The sequence below is a fragment of the Hirundo rustica genome, chromosome 6 (assembly GCF_015227805.2).
Source record: "Hirundo rustica isolate bHirRus1 chromosome 6, bHirRus1.pri.v3, whole genome shotgun sequence".
In the NCBI taxonomy this organism is placed as follows: domain Eukaryota; kingdom Metazoa; phylum Chordata; class Aves; order Passeriformes; family Hirundinidae; genus Hirundo; species Hirundo rustica.
In genome coordinates this window covers 63,239,398-63,258,489 of record NC_053455.1, presented here as the reverse complement: position 1 = coordinate 63,258,489, position 19,092 = coordinate 63,239,398, and the positions used below count along the sequence as shown (strand labels likewise).

The following is a 19,092-nucleotide window of genomic DNA, read 5'->3' as shown; positions in this document are numbered from 1 at the left end:
GACAATTCCCAGGTTTGCTTGGAAACAAATTCTATTTTAGAGGGAAACTCACTTCGGATGAACATCCAAATGTGCCAAGGCAGGAAAGATCCACCCCATTGTGTCCAGGGAACAGCAATTAGGCCAGGAGTGAGGTTGTAATGGGATGGACGGCATTAAAAATGCACTGAATTTGACTTTACTGAGAGATTCATGACGGCAGTCAAACACGCAGCAAGTTTTCCTGGGAATTTACAGCATCCTGCAGGTACGGTGATCCACAATGCCCATTAACCGACACTCTTTTGGCAAACTTCCTTGCAAATGTGCCCTAAGAGGTACAAAAATTCCAACCGGGATGGAAAATCGGCATTTGCAATAAATACCCCCCTCACTAAAATCAGAGAGAGGAAAACCATGAAATAAAAGGAAGGAATAACACCCAAATCCCAGCTTGCCTGGAAAACAAGCTCGGGAATTTCTAACATTAAAAACTTTTGGAACAGTCAGGAGGCTGCTGGAAGTTCATGGAAGGATGATTTAAAATCTGCCTCCTCTGCTCTGATTTTAAAGGGAAGTGAGAACTAAACATGGCACGTTACACTTCTCCAAGAATTATCTGTGTTTTGTGGGAGTAGCAATCCAAAGAAACTCCAGTCTTACCTGGATTTGACATCTCAAACTCTCGGCAGAGCGGGGAAGTTTCAATGGAACGAGCGAGCCACAATTGCTGGAATAACAAAATTCAGCGGGACAGAAGGCAGGAACTTTATTTAAAAATCCATGCAGCAGCAGGAGGAGGAGGAGGACACCAGGAACGCGCTCCAGCTGAAGGCAAGGATTTATTGGAAAAGGCAGGAAATCAAACGGACGCTCCCTGGTTATGCTCAAGCAATTATTCAGGAGTCAGAGAGAAAAGCCTTATCCCTGGGCTGGGATAAGGCCTTCGGGCGGCTTCTTTGCTTCCTAGCGGCTCTCTCCTTTTTTGCCAGCTCCCTGGAAGAGGAAAAACAACAGCAATAAAGTTTCAAACCCGGGCAGGACGCCCTGGCTTCGGGCAGACGGAAGCGCAGCTCCCCGGGAGCGAGCCCAGGCCGTGCGCCGGGGAGCTCCGGGAATCTGGGATCGCCTGCGTGATGGAAGGGCTGGAAAAGCACACCCAGCTGCCGGCTTTAGTGCTGGGACACAGCCAGGCCCGGGCTCAGGCTTAGAGCTGGGACTGCACAACGCCCCAAAGCCAGCTTACACATCCGGCGTTACACCCAGCACCCAGCTCCAGGAGAAACTCGGCTGGGAGAAGCCCCCGGGATGCTCCCTCAGAATACTGACCTCACCCTGCAGCTCCTCCAAAATAGGGGAAGCTACGGAAATCATCCAGCAATCCACGGATTTCCGCTTCCTCAGAACCAAAGCGGCAGCAAAATGTGTCCAAACCGGACTGCAAAGCAGCAGCTCCGAGGATTTATTCCAGAGGGGACGCAAGGATCCCTCAGCCAGCCGGCATTTCTCTCGGGCTCTTCCCACTGCTCTCTGAGGACACAAGCAGCACTTTTTCCCTGCTGTTCTCCTTTCTATCAATGCAAAGAGCTCTGTTCTGTATTTAGCTTAGAACAGTAGAACAATTTTTTCATGACCTTGACGATCAGTGAAGGGCAGCAAAAGCTGGTTAAAAAAAAAAAGTCTGCCCAAAAATCCCCGCCCAAAAATCCTCTAAAAGAAATGCCCCAAAAGACCCCCAAAGCGCAACTGCCACAACCCTGCCACTCGCCACATTCAAGCCAAAAAAGCCTTCATGCTAGGCTATCTTTTAAATTTTAGTATTTATTATGTTTATATTTATCATTACCATTTCTGTTTTATATCCGTACCTATGTATATTATAGATATTATAATACACATAGCGTGTCATAGTAGAGATTGTATTTCTTTATATTGCTGATATTATTTTTCATATTTTACATTGCTCTTTTTATTAATTATACTTTCCTATTTTTGTATTGATTTTTAAAATTTTCTGTTTGTTAATATGGTAGACGATATTTTAAACTATACGCATTCATTCACCTAAAACATCAGAACCACAGTCAATTAGAATTAAATGAGCCTGCTTTTCTAAGGGGTAAAGATTTCATTCTCATTAAAATAATACTGGCAGATTTTCTCTTTCTGTGCTTTATTTCAGGGTGGCGTGGAGGGTTGTTTGTGTGGGGGTTTTTTAGGTTTGGGGGTTTTTTTTAAATTTTGGTTGTTTGCTTTGTTTTGGATTTCTTTCTCACTAAACAATGAGGTTTGGAGAGTTACAGAATAAAAAATCTCCTTTCTTTTATTGCTGCCTCTGAAATACACCCCGACATCAAGTGACTGCTGCGAACCCTGTTCGTGGGTAGAATGAGACCTGTTAGGGGATAAAAAGGAAAAAAACGGCACCGTGGCGCTTACAGCTTTCTCCCTTCGGGTTCCTCAATGGAGCAGAAAGTACAGAGGCTTTGCTCTCACTCCCCATTATATCCAGGCCTTCGGTGGGTGGCCACGGCTGTCATTTTCCAACTTCTTTGTTGCCAGCAGACAATCTGCCACATACTCGGGGTAAGAAAGGGTAAGGAAAAAGAAAAAGAAAAAAAGAAAACATGAATAATAATAATAAAAAAGAAATAAAATAAAACATTTTAAAATAAAATATAAGTAATTAAAAAGAAAATATATATATATGAAATAAAAATTAAAAAACCAAAATAAAAATAAATTAAAAACGAAAATAAAAATTAAATATTTTAAAAATTAAAAGGAATTAAAAAGAAAAAAATAGTAACAACAAAAGTAAAAATCATAAATAAATAAAATCAAATTATAAAGCTTGAAGAAATAAAAGAGAAAACATTTTAAAAATACAAAGAAAAAAATTACATGAATAAATAAAACTCAATAAAAGAAAAGAGAATTTTAAAAATTGCTAAAGTCAAAAAGTAAAATAAATAATAATATAAAAAAAAATGCAGCTCGGAGGAAAACACCCCAAAACACCACCCCAGAACCATCAAATGTTCGGCAAATCCCCCGAACCTCCCCTGGAAACCTCCCCCCGCCTGAAACCCCAAATTTCCATTCTTAGTCCCCCAAAGCCCACCTTGGCAATCCCCCCAACCCCCCTCATATGCCCAAAAATTTCCACTCAAGCCCCAAATTCCCCTCTTCAAGCTCCAAAATTCCCCCCCCAACTCCCCCTCGATTCCCCAAAATCCCCTCGGGAACCCCCAAGTGCTCCCCGGGACTCTCCCAATTCCCTCCTAAAGCCCCACATTTCCACCCCCAAAGCCTCACATTTTTCCTCTTAACCCCCAAATCCGGCCCCGAGCCCCGAGATGTCCCCCGCAAATTCACCTCTGGGTCTCTTCCTCCTCCGGCGGCTGCAGGGGCCCCCCCGGCACCGCGGGGCAGCGCCCCCAAACCCGGGGGGGGGTCAGCCTCCGAGCCCCAGTCGCGACCGCCCCCCCGAGCCACGGGCCTCGGGAGGCGCCGAAATCAGGGAAGGGACCGCGGGGCCCCGGGGGGAATTCGGGGTTCGCTAAAAATCGGAGACGGGGGAAAACATGGCAGAGGAAATTTGGGGGGGGGGCCCCAAGGGGAATTGAAGGGAGCCAGGTAGGAATGCGGGGGTTTTAGGGGGCGAGGAGCACCGGAAACGCCCCTCAGCCACGTGGAAACCCATAGAGATAAGGGGTGGCGGACCAGAAATCGCCCCCGCCCTCGCGGAACCACCGAGATAGCAAAGAGGGGCCGCTGAAGGCCGCTCCGCCACGCAGAAAAACCATAGAGATATGGCCTGGCGGACCGAAAGCGCCCCCGCCCTCTCGGAACCACCGAGATAGCAAAGAGGGGCCCCTGAAGGCCGCTCCGCCACGCAGAAAAACCATAGAGATATGGCCTGGCGGACCGAAAGCGCCCCCGCCCTCTGAGAATCATCGAGATAGCAAAGAGGGGCCCCTGAAGGCCGCTCCGCCACGCAGAAAAACCATAGAGATATGGCCTGGCGGACCGAAAGCGCCCCCGCCCTCTCGGAACCACCGAGATAGCAAAGAGGGGCCCCTGAAGGCCGCTCCGCCACGCAGAAAAACCATAGAGATACGGCCTGGCGGACCAGAAATCGCCCCCGCCCTCTGAGAATCATCGAGATAGCAAAGAGGGGCCCCTGAAGGCCGCTCCGCCACGCAGAGAAACCATAGAGATAAAGGGTGGCGGACCGAAAGCGCCCCCGCCCTCTCGGAATCATCGAGATAGCAAAGAGGGGCCCCTGAAGGCTGCTCCGCCATGCAGAAAAACCATAGAGATACGGGGTGGCGGACCGAAAGCGCCCCCGCCCTCTCGGAATCATCGAGATAGCAAAGAGGAGCACCGGAAATCATAGAGACAAGGAGTAGAGGACCGGAAACGCCCCCCGCCCGATCGGAATCATACAGTTATTCCAATTTTCGGAGTACCGGGACTCCCCTTCGCCACGCGGAAGTCATAGAGATGGCGGGTGGGGGACCGGACCCGTGCAGCTGCAGGTGCTTCCTGTCATGATTTCCCAACTGAGCCCCGCTGCTCCCGCACGTCCGGGGGGCATCCTATCCTCGCCGACCTCGTGGGAAGGTGGCAGCGCAGGGAGCCCTGAGGGGGGAGCCCCAATAAGGGCGCTGGGAGACCCCAGAAATCCGAATGTGGGGAGGGCGACACGGGACGGGACAAAAGTCAAGTTCGTTTGTTGGTAGTTTTTGGAGGGGTTTTATTTGGGGTTGGGGGGGGGAGGTGAGTCCTGGCGCCCTCGGCTCCCTTCTTTTTTGGCCACGATGACAACAGCAGACAGAACCAGACCTGAAAGGGAAAAGGGAGAGGTTTGGACCTACAACAAGTCCCCCAGAAGTCCTAAACTTCCTTCAGATGTCCCCCCCGGAAGTCCAAAATCCCCTCAGAACTTCCCAGGACCGCTCTGTGTCCACAGCACTGCCCCGAGCTCACAGCCCGGCGCTCCCACGCGCGGCGGGGACGGGCACGGGGGGAGCTGCAGTACCGCTCTCTGTCCACACGGTGGCAGCACGGCCCCGAAGCTCAGCCCGGCCTCGGGCACGGGCAGAGAACGGAGGCAAAAAAGAACGGGCCCAAAAATCCCCGCCCAAAAATCCTCTCAAAGAAATGCCCCAAAAGACCCCCAAGCGCAACTGCCACAACCCTGCCACTCGCCACGTTCAAACCAAAAAAGCCTTCATGCTAGGCTATCTTTTAAATTTTAGTATTTATTATGTTTATGTTTATATTTATCATTACCATTTCTGTTTTATATCTGTGCCTATGTATATTATAGATATTATAATACACATAGCGTGTCATAGTAGAGATTGTATTTCTTTATATTGCTGATATTATTTTTCGTATTTTACATTGCTAATTTTATTAATTATACTTTCCTATTTTTGTATTGATTTTTAAAATTTTCTGTTTGTTTATATAGTAAATGATATTTTAAACTATAGAAATTCATGAACCTGACATATCAGAACCACAATCAATTAGAATTAAATGAGCCTGCTTTTCTAAAGGGTAAAGATTTCATTCTCATTAAAATAATACTGGCAGATTTTCTCTTTCTGTGTTTTATTTCAGGGTGGCGTGGAGGGTTGTTTGTGTGGGGTTTTTTTCATTTTTTTGGTTTGTTGTTGTTTTTTTTTTTAATTTTGATTGTTTGCTTTGTTTTGGATTTCCTTCTCACTAAACAATGAGGTTTGGAGAGTTACAGAATAAAAAACCTACTTTCTTTTATTGCTGCCTCTGAAATACACCCCGACATCAAGTGACTGCTGCGAACCCTGTTCATGGGTAGAATGAGACCTGTTAGGGGATAAAAAGGAAAAAAACGGCACCGTGGCGCTTACAGCTTTCTCCCTTCGGGTTCCTCAATGGAGCAGAAAGTACAGAGGCTTTGCTCTCACTCCCCATTATATCCAGGCCTTCGGTGGGTGGCCACGGCTGTCATTTTCCAACTTCTTTGTTGCCAGTAGACAATCTGCCACATACTCGGGGTAAGAAAGGGTAAGGAAAAAAAAAAAGAGAAAAAAAGAAACCATGGGGGGGAAAGAAAAGAATTAAAACAAAATAAAAGTAATTAAAAAGTAAAAAAGAAAAATAAAATAAATAAAATGCTATATAAAAAGATATAAAATAAAAAACACAAAATATAAATAACATGAAAATAAAAATTAATATTTTAAAAATTAAAAGTCATTTAAAAGTAAAGAAAATAACAAAAGTAAAACTAAATTAAAAATAGAGAGGAAATTAAATACAAAACCTTTTTAAAAGTTCAAACCAAAAAATTCTATGAAAAAATAAAACTCAAGAATATAAAATTGCAAAAGTAAAAAAGTAAAAAATAAAATAAATAGTAATACAAAAATAAATGCAGCTCTCCTCTCCTGCCACTGCCTAACACAGCTCCGGGAGGATCCTGCACGACGCAGGGATGGGGAAAACAAACCCAGTGCCTCCCAGGCAAGAAGGTTTTGAGACAATTCCCAGGTTTGCTTGGAAACAAATTCTATTTTAGAGGGAAACTCACTTCGGATGAACATCCAAATGTGCCAAGGCAGGAAAGAGCCACCCCATTGTGTCCAGGGAACAGCAATTAGGCCAGGAGTGAGGTTGTAATGGGATTGACGGCATTAAAAATGCAGTGAATTTGACTTTACAGAGAGATTCATGACGGCAATTAAACACGCAGCAAGTTTTCCTGGGAATTTACAGCATCCTGCAGGTACGGTGATCCACAATGCCCATTAACCGACACTCTTTTGGCAAATTTCCTTGCAAATGTGCCCTAAGAGGTACAAAAATTCCAACCGGGATGGAAAATCGGCATTTGCAATAAATACCCCCTCACTAAAATCAGAGAGAGGAAAACCATGAAATAAAAGGAAGGAATAACACCCAAATCCCAGCTTGCCTGGAAAACAAGCTCGGGAATTTCTAACATGGAAAACTTTTGGAACAGTCAGGAGGTGCTGGAAGTTCATGGAAGGATGATTTAAAATCTGCCTCCTCTGCTCTGATTTTAAAGGCAAGTGAGAACTAAACATGGCACGTCACACTTCTCCAAGAATTATCTGTGTTTTGTGGGAGTAGCAATCCAAAGAAACTCCATTCTTACCTGGATTTGACATCTCAAACTCTCAGCAGAACGGGGAAGTTTCAATGGAACGAGCGAGCCACAATTGGAAATATTGGAGCCAATATTGGAAAAGGCAGGAAATCAAACGGACGCTCCCTGGTTATGCTCAAGCAATTATTCAGGAGTCAGAGAGAAAAGTGGGAACCCTGGGCTGGGATAAGGCCTTCGGGCGGCTTCTTTGCTTCCTAGCGGCTCTCTCCTTTTTTGCCAGCTCCCTGGAAGAAGAAAAACAACAGCAATAAAGTTTCAAACCCGGGCAGGACGCCCTGGCTTCGGGCAGACGGAAGCGCAGCTCCCCGGGAGCGAGCCCAGGCCGTGCGCCGGGGAGCTCCGGGAATCTGGGATCGCCTGCGTGATGGAAGGGCTGGAAAAGCACACCCAGCTGCCGGCTTTAGTGCTGGGACACAGCCAGGCCCGGGCTCAGGCTTAGAGCTGGGACTGCACAACGCCCCAAAGCCAGCTTAGACATCCGGCATTACACCCAGCACCCAGCTCCAGGAGAAACTCGGCTGGGAGAAGCCCCCGGGATGCTCCCCCAGAATACTGACCTCACCCTGCAGCCCCTCCAAAATAGGGGAAGCTACGGAAATCATCCAGAAATCCACGGATTTCCGCTTCCTCAGAACCAAAGCGGCAGCAAAATGTGTCCAAACCGGACTGCAAAGCAGCAGCTCCGAGGATTTATTCCAGAGGGGACGCAAGGATCCCTCAGCCAGCCGGCATTTCTCTCGGGCTCTTCCCACTGCTCTCTGAGGACACAAGCAGCACTTTTTCCCTGCTGTTCTCCTTTCTATCAATGCAAAGAGCTCTGTTCTGTATTTAGCTTAGAACAGTAGAACAATTTTTTCATGACCTTGACGATCAGTGAAGGGCAGCAAAAGCTGATTAAAAAAATAAAAGAGCCTGCCCAAAAATCCTCTAAAAGAAATGCCCCAAAAGACCCCCAAGCGCAACTACCACAACCCTGCCACTCGCCACGTTCAAGCCAAAAAAGCCTTCATGCTAGGCTATCTTTTAAATTTTAGTATTTATTATGTTTATATTTATCATTACCATTTCTGTTTTATATCTGTGCCTATGTATATTATAGATATTATAATACACATAGCGTGTCATAATAGAGATTGTATTTATTTATATTGCTGATATTATTTTTCGTATTTTACATTGCTTATTTTATTAATTATACTTTCCTATTTTTGTATTGATTTTTAAAATTTTCTGTTTGTTTATATAGTAAATGATATTTTAAACTATAGAAATTCATGAACCTGACATATCAGAACCACAATCAATTAGAATTAAATGAGCCTGCTTTTCTAAAGGGTAAAGATTTCATTCTCATTAAAATAATACTGGCAGATTTTCTCTTTCTGTGTTTTATTTCAGGGTGGCGTGGAGGGTTGTTTGTGTGGGGTTTTTTTTCATTTTTTTGGTTTGTTGTTGTTTTTTTTTTTAATTTTGATTGTTTGCTTTGTTTTGGATTTCCTTCTCACTAAACAATGAGGTTTGGAGAGTTACAGAATAAAAAACCTACTTTCTTTTATTGCTGCCTCTGAAATACACCCCGACATCAAGTGACTGCTGCGAACCCTGTTCATGGGTAGAATGAGACCTGTTAGGGGATAAAAAGGAAAAAAACGGCACCGTGGCGCTTACAGCTTTCTCCCTTCGGGTTCCTCAATGGAGCAGAAAGTACAGAGGCTTTGCTCTCACTCCCCATTATATCCAGGCCTTCGGGGGGTGGCCACGGCTGTCATTTTCCAACTTCTTTGTTGCCAGTAGACAATCTGCCACATACTCGGGGTAAGAAAGGGTAAGGAAAAAAAAAGAGAAAAAAAGAAACCATGGGGGGGAAAGAAAAGAATTAAAACAAAATAAAAGTAATTAAAAAGTAAAAAAGAAAAATAAAATAAATAAAATGCTATATAAAAAGATATAAAATAAAAACACAAAATAAAAATAACATGAAAATAAAAATTAATATTTTAAAAATTAAAAGTCATTTAAAAGTAAAGAAAATAACAAAAGTAAAAATAAAATAAAATTATAAATAGAGAAGAAATTAAATACAAAACCTTTTTAAAAGTTCAAAACAAAAAATTCTATGAAAAAATAAAACTCAAGAATATAAAATTGCAAAAGTAAAAAAGTAAAAAATAAAATAAATAGTAATACAAAAATAAATGCAGCTCTCCTCTCCTGCCACTGCCTAACACAGCTCCGGGAGGATCCTGCACGACGCAGGGATGGGGAAAACAAACCCAGTGCCTCCCAGGCAAGAAGGTTTTGAGACAATTCCCAGGTTTGCTTGGAAACAAATTCTATTTTAGAGGGAAACTCACTTCGCATGAACATCCAAATGTGCCAAGGCAGGAAAGATCCACCCCATTGTGTCCAGGGAACAGCAATTAGGCCAGGAGTGAGGTTGTAATGGGATTGATGGCATTAAAAATGCAGTGAATTTGACTTTACAGAGAGATTCATGACGGCAATTAAACACGCAGCAAGTTTTCCTGGGAATTTACAGCATCCTGCAGGTACGGTGATCCACAATGCCCATTAACCGACACTCTTTTGGCAAATTTCCTTGCAAATGTGCCCTAAGAGGTACAAAAATTCCAACCGGGATGGAAAATCGGCATTTGCAATAAATACCCCCTCACTAAAATCAGAGAGAGGAAAACCATGAAATAAAAGGAAGGAATAACACCCAAATCCCAGCTTGCCTGGAAAACAAGCTCGGGAATTTCTAACATTGAAAACTTTTGGAACAGTCAGGAGGTTGCTGGAAGTTCATGGAAGGATGATTTAAAATCTGCCTCCTCTGCTCTGATTTTAAAGGGAAGTGAGAACTAAACATGGCACGTCACACTTCTCCAAGAATTATCTGTGTTTTGTGGGAGTAGCAATCCAAAGAAACTCCAGTCTTACCTGGATTTGACATCTCAAACTCTCGGCAGAGCGGGGAAGTTTCAATGGAACGAGCGAGCCACAATTGCTGGAATAACAAAATTCAGTGGGACAGAAGGCAGGAACTTTATTTACAAATCCATGCAGCAGGAGGAGGAGGAGGACACCAGGAACGCGCTCCAGCTGAAGGCAAGGATTTATTGGAAAAGGCAGGAAATCAAACGGACGCTCCCTGGTTACGCTCAAGCAATTATTCAGGAGTCAGAGAGAAAAGTGGGAACCCTGGGCTGGGATAAGGCCTTCGGGCGGCTTCTTTGCTTCCTAGCGGCTCTCTCCTTTTTTGCCAGCTCCCTGGAAGAGGAAAAACAACAGCAATAAAGTTTCAAACCCGGGCAGGACGCCCTGGCTTCGGGCAGACGGAAGCGCAGCTCCCCGGGAGCGAGCCCAGGCCGTGCGCCGGGGAGCTCCGGGAATCTGGGATCGCCTGCGTGATGGAAGGGCTGGAAAAGCACACCCAGCTGCCGGCTTTAGTGCTGGGACACAGCCAGGCCCGGGCTCAGGCTTAGAGCTGGGACTGCACAACGCCCCAAAGCCGGCTTACACATCCGGCATTACACCCAGCACCCAGCTCCAGGAGAAACTCGGCTGGGAGAAGCCCCCGGGATGCTCCCCCAGAATACTGACCTCACCCTGCAGCTCCTCCAAAATAGGGGAAGCTACGGAAATCATCCAGAAATCCACGGATTTCCGCTTCTTCAGAACCAAAGCGGCAGCAAAATGTGTCCAAACCGGACTGCAAAGCAGCAGCTCCGAGGATTTATTCCAGAGGGGACGCAAGGATCCCTCAGCCAGACGGCATTTCTCTCGGGCTCTTCCCACTGCTCTCTGATGACACAAGGAGCACTTTTTCCCTGCTGTTCCCCTTTCCATCAGTGCCAAGAGTTCTGTTCTCCACCGCCTCCACGGTCAGGAAGGAAAACGGGAATATTACCTTGACGCAGAGTGTCCAGGAGGGTGCGACTGAGCAGGACCCCCAGCTCTCAATCCACCGCTGCTTCTGGATTTCTGAGCAGTTCCTTCCCAGACTTTCCATTCCCTGGCTGCCATGGCCACAGACACCTTCTCCGTGCAGCTCAAACAGCCACAGACACACAAAGAAAGAAGATCAAAGATCAAGCCACGTGTTTCCAGGCTGGGGAGAAGGACGGAGGTGTAATAGCCATATTTAGTTCAGAACAGTAGAGCCATTTTTGCATGACCTTGAGTATCAGCAAAGGGCAGCAAAAGCTGATAAACTCCTTTATTAACTTATTAGCAGCAGAGAAATTTAGTTTTACATTTAGTTAAGATCAAGTTTTGCTGCTGAAAATTAAGGGGGTGCCATGTTGGTGTTAGTCCTTTTAACCTTCTGACGTGAGAGGGTATTTGTACCATAAATTCATTCTTGAAGCAGCTTACTTTAAAATAAGACTTCTTACAATACACTTGGCCAAAAAAGAGTCCCAAAAATCAAGATAGAAGTCTCACAGCTATTAAAAAAGAAGTTGTCTTTGGGGTGTGTAACTTGACAGCCCCTCATGCTTTCAGTCCTTACCATTTATTTTTACCAAGTCCATGATTGAAACTTGGTAGGAAGCTAAAAAAAAACCCCCCAAAATCCAGGACAAAGCTACACATTGTCCCCAAGTACCCTCAGTGTGGAGCTGTGTCACCCCCAAGTGTTTCCTCCCTCAGTCCCGCCTGGACGCTCCAGCTGCTCCCGGGGCGGGGTTAGCAGGGGAATCGCTCGTTTGAAACCGTTCCGGTCTGCGGCCTGCGCTGGAGGGCCAATAAATGTGAAACTACAGAAACTATTGAAGCGTACCAAGGTTTCACAGAGGCGATTTAAAACAAAGAAGGACAGAAGGTTCAATCTCACCCTTTGCAGCACCTCTTGCGAGACACCTTGACTTTCAAGATGAAGCGGTTCCTCGTCAAGAAGAGCTTGCTTTTCCAGGCTTCCTAAAATATAGCTGAGATGCCACAGCTTAGATCATGCCCTTCCCACTCTGAAGCCAAAAATCCAAAGACAGCGCTCCTTCACAACCCTGAGGGACAGCCATGAATTCTAGGGCTACAGGATGCAATGAAAATTTGCACCAAGACACCCAGAGCAGGGCAGCGCTGCCTGGGACAAGCAGCATGACTCTCTGAGAAAAGGCCATTCTGCAGCCAGGTGAGTGCTTTGGAGAATTTGACTGCTATGGAGAAAAATAAATAAATAAAACATTAGAGCTGTGGAATGAAGAAAAATCCCCAACCACTGTCCAGAGTACAAGGGTGAACATCCACGGCAATACAGCAAAATAAATGGGAACTTCAGAAAAAAAACCAGAGACATTAAAACCAGTCCAGATGAACAACCACTGTCTATCAGAACGACGCTTGCACAAAAGAACTCTGGCCTTAATTCAGGTCACAGTTATCGAAGAATATTTGAAGACCACTTTGAAGTGCTACAAACCAAGTCAAGCCAAGCACACTTTCATTTTCTAGACAGATTTTAGGACAGCTGAGGGAGAGTCTCCAGCACATCCTCAGCTGCCACATTTGCCTTTGCCCACCCTACCAAGGACAGCGCAGATGTGGCCAGTACAGGTCACACCCAGCCCAAGGTCTGCCTGAGCCCCTCTGGCCGCACTTCCTTCCTGCTGATAATGCTGACCCCTGACAGGCCCCAGCCACGACCCTTTGCTCCTGCCTTTGCAGACTCTTTGGATCAAATGGGAAGGAACCCTCCTGCTGTGCCCTGCACCTGCTGATATCTCCCCTGCTGGGAACGCAATGGCTTGTGCAAGAGACAGACCCAGTTGTTCTGTTTTGGACTTTTTTCTACGATTTGCCTTACACAGGTGATGTTCCTCACCACTGAGCACTACGATGCCAACAGCAGCGATACAGAAATCCGCTCTGGGATACACAGATATAAGGGGAGCACCCTCGGTGCCGTGCCTGCTGAGTGAAGTGGAGCTGGCAGGCTGACCCACAAACATTCAGTGTTTACCTTCCAACAGAGCCAATACTGAAACAGAACAAATCTCTCTTGTAGTCAAGATGCCTTGAGGTGCACTTGTAGGTGCCGCCAAGTGTCCTTGAGTAGCCAGAGCAGAATAGGGTTTCTACCATGCTGTAAGTAAGAAATAACATTTATCCAGAAGAAAATAAAATGAAGCACCTCTACCCATCCCTTTACTAAAAGAAAAAGAAAAAAAAAAAAAAACACCATCATGCATTAGAATTTTTTTAAGCATTCATTCTTGCCTTACACAGCATTAATTATGAGCACTCATCTTTCAGCCTGATTTTGCAACAGCTCCTCAGGCTGACTGACCTCAGCAAGACTATCAGAATCACTAAATTGTGGAAGGGACCTTAAAGCTCATCCCATCCCACCCCCCACCCCGGGCAGGGGCACCTTCCGCTATCCCAGGTTGCTCCAAGCCCCAGTGTCCAACGTGGCCTCAATGTCCAAATGGCCATGGATCCAGAGGCAGCCACAGCGTCTCTGTGCCAGGGCCTCACCAGCCTCCCAGGGAAAGATTTCCCTCTGATATTTAATCGCAACCTGCCTCCCTTCATCCTGAGGCCGTTCCCCTTGTCCATCACTCCATGTCCTTGGGAGAAATCCGTCTCCCTTATGCCATAAGCGGCTTGTACAGACCACCCCAAACAAGCGTTCCAGCGGCTCTCGGGGGCACACGAGCGCTCCGGGCCCTTTACCGGGCTCGTCCTCAGCGCCTTCCCCGGGAACCCCCGACTCCCCCGGGGCTGTGTCCTGCTGGGACCGGCCCTCACCATCCGCACTCTCCGGGGAGCTCGGAGACCTTCCGCTCCGGCTCCAGGGCGACGCCGGCGGCCGCGCCTGCAGCGGGAGAGAGGGAAAGGCTGGCGGCAGCGACCGCGGGGCTGGCAGGGCTGGCACTCACTGCGCAGCAGGATGCGGCCGCTCTCCTCGTCATTGAATGCCCAGCTCGAGGTGTTGCCCAGGGGCCGCCTGCAGCCGGCGCACACGAACGCCGTGGCCACGGGGGCCGCGTCCGCCCGCCGCTCTCGCTGCTGCTTGCTGCTGCTGCTGCTGCTGCTGGGTCCGGCCGCCGCCCGGCTCCAGGAGCGACAGCGAGCGCTCCGGCTCCGGGCACAGCGCCATCGCGTCCCGACACCGCCTTCCAATGGCCCGCCGAGGAAGCGGCAGTGACGCCGGACACCGCCCCGGAACCGCTCCCGGGGCCCGGCCCCCATCGCCGTGGGGCGTTTGGAGCTGCTTAGGTCGCGGAATCAAAACGAAGGGTCTGGTAACTGCAGAACATCTTTTTTTATAGGAAGCGTTTTATGAAGTCACACCTAATTCGGAGAACCTCCTGAGCTGGGAGGGACCCACAAGGACCATCCAGCCGAGCTCCTGGCCCTGCACAGACACCCCAACAGTCTCACCCCGTGCATTCCCTGGCAGAGCTGTCCAAACGCTCCTGGAGCTCGGGCAGCCTCGGGGCCATGCCCATGCCCTGGGGAGCCTGGTAAGCGCCCAGCACGCTCTGGTGAAAGAACCTTTCCCCGATATCCCACATAAACCCCTCCAGACACAGCTCCAGCCGTTCCCTGCGTCCTGTCCCCGTCACAGGGAGCAGAGACCGGAGCTGCCTCTCGGGAGGAGCCGCAGCCCCCGGTGAGCTCTGCCCTCAGTCCCTGGTTACGGGACACCCATCTCCGTTTAAAACGTACTGGGAAAATAACGTGAGTGTCCGGCAAGAAGCGAGGGTTGCATTTTCAGGGCTGCTCTTCCATCTCTGCCATGCATTAATACTCATTTACCACTAGATGTTTTCAGTCCCAAGGCAGTCCTTGAGCTGCGGGACCCCGGAGTGATTGGCACAGGCACCAGTTGTGCAATTCTCTTTCTGAGGGCACTGGAGTACAATGAAGCAAAGCAGTGGGTCAGAGTTCTGAGCTGGCTTAAAAGGCACCACTGATATGGCTAACAGTGCGAACTCCTCTGAGTATTTCTGGTTTTAGGAATATTACTGGGATTACATAGATCCAATTCCAGTAGATGGAAGCAAGTTGAAGGTTAATAAATGTAAGTAACGTGGCGTAGTATGTGGTAATCTAGCGCAGGGAAAATGTTGCATAGCTTGTCTCGCCGACCTGGTTTTGTTTCCTCGCAACAGAGTCCATGCCAGTGCATGGTTTGTGTGAATGGGTGTCTGCCTTCAGGCTGGCAAATTACTAACACACACTCTGGGCTTTATCTTCCAGTATTTGAAGCTGTAAGACTGCTGACAGTAATTCTTGTTTACAGTGACAGGGTTTTCTTGAGACATTTGCTAAGGGGAAATTTGATGACTTGCGAATCTGTAGAGTGGGGTGCTGGTTACCTGTGTGCTACTGCCACCAAAGTTCACTGAAAGAGCAGAGGTTTTGATAAAAATACTGTGTTTTCATCTTGGCATGAGGCTGACATTGCAACTGGTAAACATTCAGACTTCTAGTAAAAAAATGTATGTTTCCACTAGCCAGGAACAACAAGCTGCAAACATATTGTTTTACCTTTCCCCCTTTGATTTAGTGCTGCTGAACTACTAAAGTAATAATATCCATTATTGTGAAAATGCTTTGCTGCTGTGGAATCTGATTCTACTGGGATTTGCAGTTTGTTTTCAAAGGATATGAAGTAGCATTCACCCGACTCACCTTGCAGTAACTCATTCCATTTCACACCTGGCTTTGCACAGTGAAACAGCAATGTCTTTTTATGGCTACTTATGGCACACGATTTTGTTTTTTTCTAATGGAACTGCACTGGTTAGGTTTTGCTAAGATAGAATGACGAGCTACGTCACGGCGGATCAGCCGAGGGTGGTGGATGGACCGACAAAGACCAAGGGAGAGCAGGTAGGGTGGGCTGGAGTCACTTACGCCGCATGCAGTGCTTCCCCTCGATTTCTGTCAAGCCGCTGCCTGTGGTTGTACCTTCAGTTAATTAACAAAGTCAGTTAATTACAGGCTTTACTCATTGCTGTTTAGTTTACTGAAGATTGCTGCAGCTGTTCAGATGTGGTTTCAGAGACTAAAATTGTTTTACCCAAGGTTATTATTACATTTTCCAGGAAAATGTGATGGCCTTTCAGAATATCTTCATGTCTCTCTCATTAGCAATGCAAGAAACTGCCTTTCTGATGGTGAGGGTCGAATTAGCCTGTGTTAGGAGCTGCTTGTCCTTTGCTTGCTTGGACAGCAGTAGGAAAAAGGAGCAGAAACTTACTCTGCACCCCCTCTAGAAAAGCTTTTCTGGGCATTTGGATCAGCCGAGTGTTTATTGCCTCCCAACCTAGAGCACCACACCTTGGAGAAATGGTGTGAATATCCACATCCTTCCATACAGAAAATCTAGCTCTCTAATGCTGTACAGCAGCATTTGGTGCTGTTGGGACCAGGCAAGTTATGAGCAGCTCCTTTGATTCTCTTAATTTTGAAGTTAGGGCAGATTATTATCCCCTGAATTCCACCAAGGAAACTCCAAACTGCTCAGCCAAGCTAGATGTCTCTGGCATGTGGCTTGCCTAGCAAAACCCCAAAATCAGGAATAACTCTTTCCCCTGTTTTCTCCTTATTAACATTCTTCTACCATTTGGATCACCTGGTGCATAACAGAGGTGGCATTTGTGTCACAGCACTTCCTTCCCTGCCAATTGATAGGGTATTTATCTTTCTTCAGCTGCCTGTTTTCTTGAAATTTGTGGAAACTGTGCTTCTGAGACAAGACGCTCACCCTCTTGTTAAATTTAATTTAAATTTCTTGACAGATTTGTGGAGGAACTTGCCCCATATGTGCTTATGAGTGATCTCATCAGCCTTATTTCCATTAAAAAAGCTGGGTAAACTGATCTTGTTTTTGCCCCATTTGTTCTCTCCCCCTAAAGAAGCAGAGAAGTCTGCCAACTTTTGGACTGTTAATCTAGAAATCCTTCTGCATATTCTCAGCATAAAGGGTGAGGATTAAGTATCCATCTTCAAAGTGATTAGACCTAGAATTACTTACATAATCACTTATGCCAATATGAGTTCCATATTGTCTTCTGGAAGAGTTTTACTCTCTCTACCGACTCTTAATTGTATATGCAGTGCTGTAAAGAAAGAGTAATGTAGGCCATTTAAAAGACACTGATTTCTGTGGTGTTTTTTTGTTGTTGTTTGTTTGTTTGGTTGGTTGGTTGGTTGTTGTTGTTGTTGTTTTTTAAATGCATAGGTTAATTCCAGGTTTGTTCAGGGACATTTACTTCTGGTCTTCATAAGACCAAAACCAGGGAGACAGATTTAGAGACAAGAATTAAAGTATATTACGGATCTAGGCATTTAACTTCTAATGCCATGTAGCATTAGCAAAAATAGCACATCTTTCTTCAAATTCAGTATAATGGATAGCTTGAGCAGAGGTAAAGATCAAAAATTCTAATCTTGCCTTGCAGTGAAAGTTAGTTTTCCTTGGCTGAAGCAGTAGGATTGTTCAGCACTATACACATTGCTGATACACAATGATCCCAAAAGGGATCTGAGTTATACTAGGTTGTATGTTAATGTTTAGCCAGGGAAGCATTTGATGCCAGTAACCTTCCTTTTGTATTATATTAGTTTTGAACTTCAGTTCTTTAGGTTTTTTAAAGAACTTTTAATTTTATTCTGTAGCTGGGGAAACAATAATCTCACTGACTTTGTTCTCCAACGAATAAGGTAAAAAAAATTTCACCACTTTCTTCTCTTCACTGTAAAGTCTGAGGCAAAAGCCCTCAAAAAAATGAGCATGAGTTTTTTGTGAAGCTATGAAAATACTTGAGTGGAAGGATTGTAGGCCAAAATAAAGTTCAGTGATTCAGATTAACAACTGTACTACATTATTGATAGAGTGTTCTATCTTTGCTAAAATCTCTGAAGAGATCTTCAGAGAGAAATGGAGGGAAAATATCCTTTGTTAATTTTTATAATAGAAGCCTGTTAATGTTTGGTGATGGTGGAGGTTGCCATTAGCTGACTGTATCAATTTGTGCTGGGAGCAGACCTATATTATCTCTTGGCTGCTATTCTGTTTTGCATAATGGGAACACAGATTTATTTTATCTGTTTATTAATTCAAGATAAAGATTTCAAGTGGATGTGTTCAGAAAAGCAGAAAGTGCGTGAGGAGAACTACAGGTGATATCAGCTGTGATGATCTTGAATGCAGTGGTTATATAATGTAAATTGGTATCTCTTATGAAAATTCCTGTCTTAAAGTCTGTCTTAAAATGTCTGGTTTTGATTTGATTGTTATGAAACTAACTTTCTGCTTGGCTGCTTGATGCTGGCCTTTTGTGTTTCCTCCTAGCATGATTTTACAAGGAGCACTAGTTTTGCTTCTATTTCTTCAATCTTTTTAGTCTCTTGTAAGGCGCCAGTACCTTTTAGCAACCATGCGAACTGTTTTCTGATGTAAATGAACTCTTGATTAAAAACAAACAAACAAACACCCTTAAAAAAAATCGCTCAACGGGGTTAATGTATTTTGGGTTATAGGTGAGGATCTGTGACCGTAGGTTGTCCTGGTTAGCTCTGGAATAGTGTCCTGGGCGTCCTGCTCGCTCTGTGCTCTTTTGCAAGTGAAGATAAAACATTCCGTGCCTTTCCTGACTCTCCTCCCACTGTGGGTCTGCCCCGAAGAACACGATAACCCCATTCTTACGGCATCTTCCCTGTTTTCTTTTACCCTCGCTTTTGTTTCCCTTGCATTTTTCGAGAAGCAGAACGAGGGCAGGTTTATTTCTCATTTAGGAATCCATGTATTGCCACGCGTTGGGTGCACAGAAATACTGCTATTTCTTAATCTGAAGTTACTAGCTCGGCTTTGTGGCCCTCCTTTTCCTTCGCAGAAAGAATTGCTAAGAACTGGAAGGGGCAGCCCAGGGAGGCGGCGGCGTCACTGTCCGTGAAGGTGT

At 45.9% G+C, this 19,092-nt stretch overlaps 1 protein-coding gene across 38 annotated transcripts; it reads right to left on the bottom strand.

Moving 5' to 3' along the window:
* Positions 1-13: 13 nt before the first annotated feature.
* LOC120753874 (protein Mis18-alpha-like) lies at positions 14-14,194 on the bottom strand. Of its 38 annotated transcripts, none has more exons than XR_009207948.1 (13): positions 14,056-14,194; positions 13,134-13,256; positions 12,009-12,330; positions 11,082-11,282; positions 10,112-10,441; positions 9,523-9,780; positions 8,837-8,977; positions 7,726-7,926; positions 7,157-7,392; positions 2,419-2,559; positions 1,309-1,509; positions 643-975; positions 14-310 (listed from the first exon to the last, which is right to left on the bottom strand). XR_009207948.1 is itself a non-coding variant. In XM_058421052.1 (5 exons), the coding sequence occupies exons 1-5, from the start codon at positions 13,274-13,276 to the stop codon at positions 10,412-10,414; spliced, it is 609 nt and encodes a 202-aa protein (XP_058277035.1). In that variant the 5' UTR covers positions 13,277-13,477; the 3' UTR covers positions 9,804-10,411. The 38 variants fall into 38 exon arrangements, 2 of the variants coding, with proteins under 2 accessions (XP_039922583.1, XP_058277035.1); XR_009207940.1 differs by having other exon boundaries at positions 12,009-12,102; XR_009207952.1 differs by having other exon boundaries at positions 12,009-12,091.
* Positions 14,195-19,092: the final 4,898 nt, after the last annotated feature.